The sequence below is a fragment of the Medicago sativa genome, chromosome 7 (genome assembly GCF_051527215.1).
Source record: "Medicago sativa cultivar Bolivia chromosome 7, Bolivia_mono, whole genome shotgun sequence".
NCBI lineage: Eukaryota > Viridiplantae > Streptophyta > Magnoliopsida > Fabales > Fabaceae > Medicago > Medicago sativa.
The window spans coordinates 51,063,653-51,067,378 of NC_140755.1; the positions used below are offsets into that span (position 1 = coordinate 51,063,653).

General features: G+C 39.0%; 1 protein-coding gene across 1 annotated transcript; it reads right to left on the reverse strand.

Annotated features, from left to right (window-relative positions):
• Positions 1-451: 451 nt before the first annotated feature.
• LOC146906553 (uncharacterized) lies at positions 452-3,001 on the reverse strand. Its single transcript, XM_085728872.1, has one exon. It carries the CDS (start codon positions 2,999-3,001, stop codon positions 452-454), a length of 2,550 nt encoding a protein of 849 aa, XP_085584998.1.
• Positions 3,002-3,726: the final 725 nt, after the last annotated feature.

The following is a 3,726-nucleotide window of genomic DNA, read 5'->3' on the forward strand; positions in this document are numbered from 1 at the left end:
TTTTAGGATCTGCTTGATATCTAGCACAAACCCCTACAGCAAAAGTTATGTCAGGTCTGCTTGCTGTAAGATATAGGAGACTTCCAATCATGCTTCTGTACAGGCTTTGATCAACAGCTACACCATTTTCATCTTTGGATAGCTTTACATGAGTGGCTGCTAGTGTTCTTTTATGACTGGCATTATCTAGCCCGAACTTCTTCACAATATTCTTGGCATACTTGCTCTGAGAAATGAAGGTTGTATCTTCCATCTGTCTGACTTGCAGACCAAGAAAATAAGTTAGTTCTCCCACAAGACTCATTTCAAATTCAGACTGAACGAAATGTTGAACCATTTGATTCGACATTCCTCCAAACACAATATTAACAGGGTAAGTAAGGATAATCAGGGATCTTTCATGTTCTTTATTTACAGACCAGGTCTTGTCTGCATCACTTTTCTTGTACTCTCAAATGTTACAGGACTCTGAGAAACTTTTGAGCCAAGGTCTGGAAGCTTGCTCAAGGTACGGACACGCTTTCTTGTACACAAGGACAGAAGGACATGAGTCATTATAAACTCTGTGTTCTTCTACACAAACATCTTTTTGAAGATACCCATCATTCTCCTTTTGAATAAAAGTTTCACATACCAGAAGACAGATGGATTTAAGCTCAACTAAAGAGTCAAGAATTTTAATAATTTTGAACTTTTCTTCTAGAGCGGGACCTTGTATTGCTAGATTGGCCTTGTTCCCTGTCACATTATCAGAACTGATATTGGAAGTAGATTTGGTTTCAATAGTATTTTTAGTATCTGGCATAGACACCAAATCTCCGCCCATACTTCCTCCACCTTCAGTATTTTCAACTTGAGCAGTGGCAGACACCTTATGATGTTCAATCATTACTCGCAACATCTCAATGTGTTCCTCATACTCTGAGTCCCATTTGTAACAGTTGTCTCTAGATCTGACCCCTTTCATTATGGTTTCTCCTTCTTTGTTCACAACTCTGCATCCAGTTTTCCTGAAGATAATTTCTAGATCCTGGTCACACAACTGGCTTATGCTAATCAGGTTTGAGTGGAGTCCTTCTACCAGAAACACATTAGTCAACTTAGGTAACTTGCTTTTCTTAAGGCTTCCTATTCCTATAACTCTGGCTTTAAAGTTATCAGCAAAGGTAACAGGGCCAACATCAACCTGTCTCAAGTCTTCAAAGTAATTGTATTCACCAGTCATATGTCTAGAACAACCACTGTCAAAGAACCAACCTTTCTCATCAGATGTTGCTGGGGATGTATGAATCATCAGACCCACACATTTAGATTTCCTTTCTTTATATGTTTCACTCTTTACAGATCTGGATTGATACAGTTCAGGTGTTTTGTACAGATTGAAGCACAACAGATTTTTATGTCCTAGTAAGTTGTTAGGAGGACATTTCCAGGTGGAAGACTCTTTTTCAGGCTTAGTTAGGAGAGGTTCTGAAGGATGTTCTAACATTTTGCCAGGGTTATCCACTGTGCTAGAAGAATTTACAAAATTTAACTTTTCAACTGAGTTCACACTTTTATTTATCTCATGCTGATCTAGAGACTGGACATGGTTACTAATCTTATGTTCATTTATCAAAGGTTCGTGAGTATGTTCTATGTCATTAGGTTCTTCTATTGTTTGACCATCTAACAACTTAGTAAAAACATCAGTTCCAGCACTCATCATGATAACTTGTTGTGAGGCATTGTTAAGATGAGATTTGACAGATATTACCTTATGATTAAGATCAGCAATTTTGCTCGAATGATTAGATCTTTTATACAGGAGCTGGTTGATAATCTCATCATGCTCTGCTAGAAGCTTAGACATGTCTGTATCATCATAGTCAGGTACCAGAATTTCCCTACCAGCAAGGTCTTTATCAGAAGAATTACACAGGGGTATCACTCTTCCAGTCAAGGCAGTGACAATTTCGGCAGCATCTCCTTCACCATTTCCATCTTCATCATCAGACCAAGAAACCAACATCCCTTTCTTTTGTTTCTTGAGCAAAGTTGCACATTCAGTTCTAATGTGACCATAACCTCCACATTCAAAGCATTGCACTCCTTTGTATTGGACATTTTTGTCATTATTTCTGTCATACCTTGGATTTCTTTGTTGCTTGTCAATGTTGAATCGGATGTTTTGCCCACTGCCTCTGATTATGCTATTGACTTGTTTCAAAAGTTTGTTGAACTGTCTACCCAGCATAGCCATATCATCTGCAATTTTGTCATCTTCTGCATCTTCATACCACTCATCATTATCAGCTGCATTTGCTGTAAGAGCAATACCTTTTCCTTTCTTCTCACCTTTGTTGTCAACAACAAGCTCATAGTTCTGTAAAGAACCTATGAGTTCTTCCACTTGCATACTGGAGACATCCTGAGATTCTTCAATAGCTATCACCTTCATATCGAATTTCTTTGGAAGAGATCTAAGAATCTTTCTTACCAATTTCTCATCTGACAACTTTTCGCCAAGAGAATCAAATGAATTTGCAATGTCTAAGACATTTATGTAGTAGTCTTGGATGGTCTCATCCTCCTGCATTTTCAGATTCGCAAATTTGGTTGTTAAGAGCTGAACTCTTGAGCTCTTTACTTTTGAGGTTCCTTCATGTGCTGTCTTGAGGATGTCCCAAGCATCTTTGGCAACATCACACTTTTTGATGAGTCTGAACATATTTTTGTCTACCCCATTGAAGAGAGCATTTAACGCCTTTGAATTTGCTAGTGACAATTCATCTTCAGGAGCAGTCCACTCCTCTTCCGGTTTCAGAACAGTTGTTTTGTTTCCATCTTTATCAAGGAGAACTGGATGTTCCCAACCTCTTAACACTGCTTTCCAGGTTTTGCTGTCAATAGACTTGAGATAGGCACTCATGCGTGACTTCCAGTAGTCATACTTCCAGTAGTCATAGTTTGTTCCATCTAGTAACGGTGGCCTGTTAACGAAACCTCCTTCTTTCTCCATATTGCCAGAATAGATCTCCTCTGGATCTCACCCAATAACAGGCAGGGTGCCTGCTCTGATGCCAATTGTTATTCTGGCACGTTAGACTTACGATGTTCCAAACGATGTTCCAACACAGGACACAATAAACAGATGTTGTATATGATGTTTAGAACATTAATCTAATAGACATAAATATAATAAAGCAAATAATAGACAGGAAAGAAAAGAGGCACAGACAATTGTTAACCCAGTTCGGTGCAACGTCACCTACATCTGGGGGCTACCAAGCCAGGAAGGAAATCCACTAGTGCAGTCCGTATTCGAAAGCTCTCAGCAAACCACGTTTGCACTTAAGACCTAGGACCTACCCCAACTAGACTTCAACCTAGGAACTCCTAGATTTGAGATCCCATCTCACTCCCTTACTACAGATCACAATCCCCTGTGATTCCCAAATTACAGACTCAATTCAAATGAGGTTACCCTCGAAAAACAACAACTTGCAACCTTGCTTAAAAGCTTAGATGCAGTGCACAATCTACCTAGCTCCTTGCTTAAAAGCTTCGGAGTAGTGTACAGTATTAAAACTCAAAGCACAGTCCTAAACATGTATCAAGATGATACACGAAAGGCTCACAATATGTATGACTCAAAACCTAAACAAAAACTCTATTTGTTGCACAATGTCTTGAATGAATATCTTCAGGTCTTGCAGCCTTTTATATACTAAAGCAAGGCGTGTC

What these genes read in the sequence shown, in the direction of transcription:
- LOC146906553 (XM_085728872.1), bottom strand. Translation starts at nt 3,001, where the DNA reads ATGGAGAAAGAAGGAGGTTTCGTTAACAGGCCACCGTTACTAGATGGA.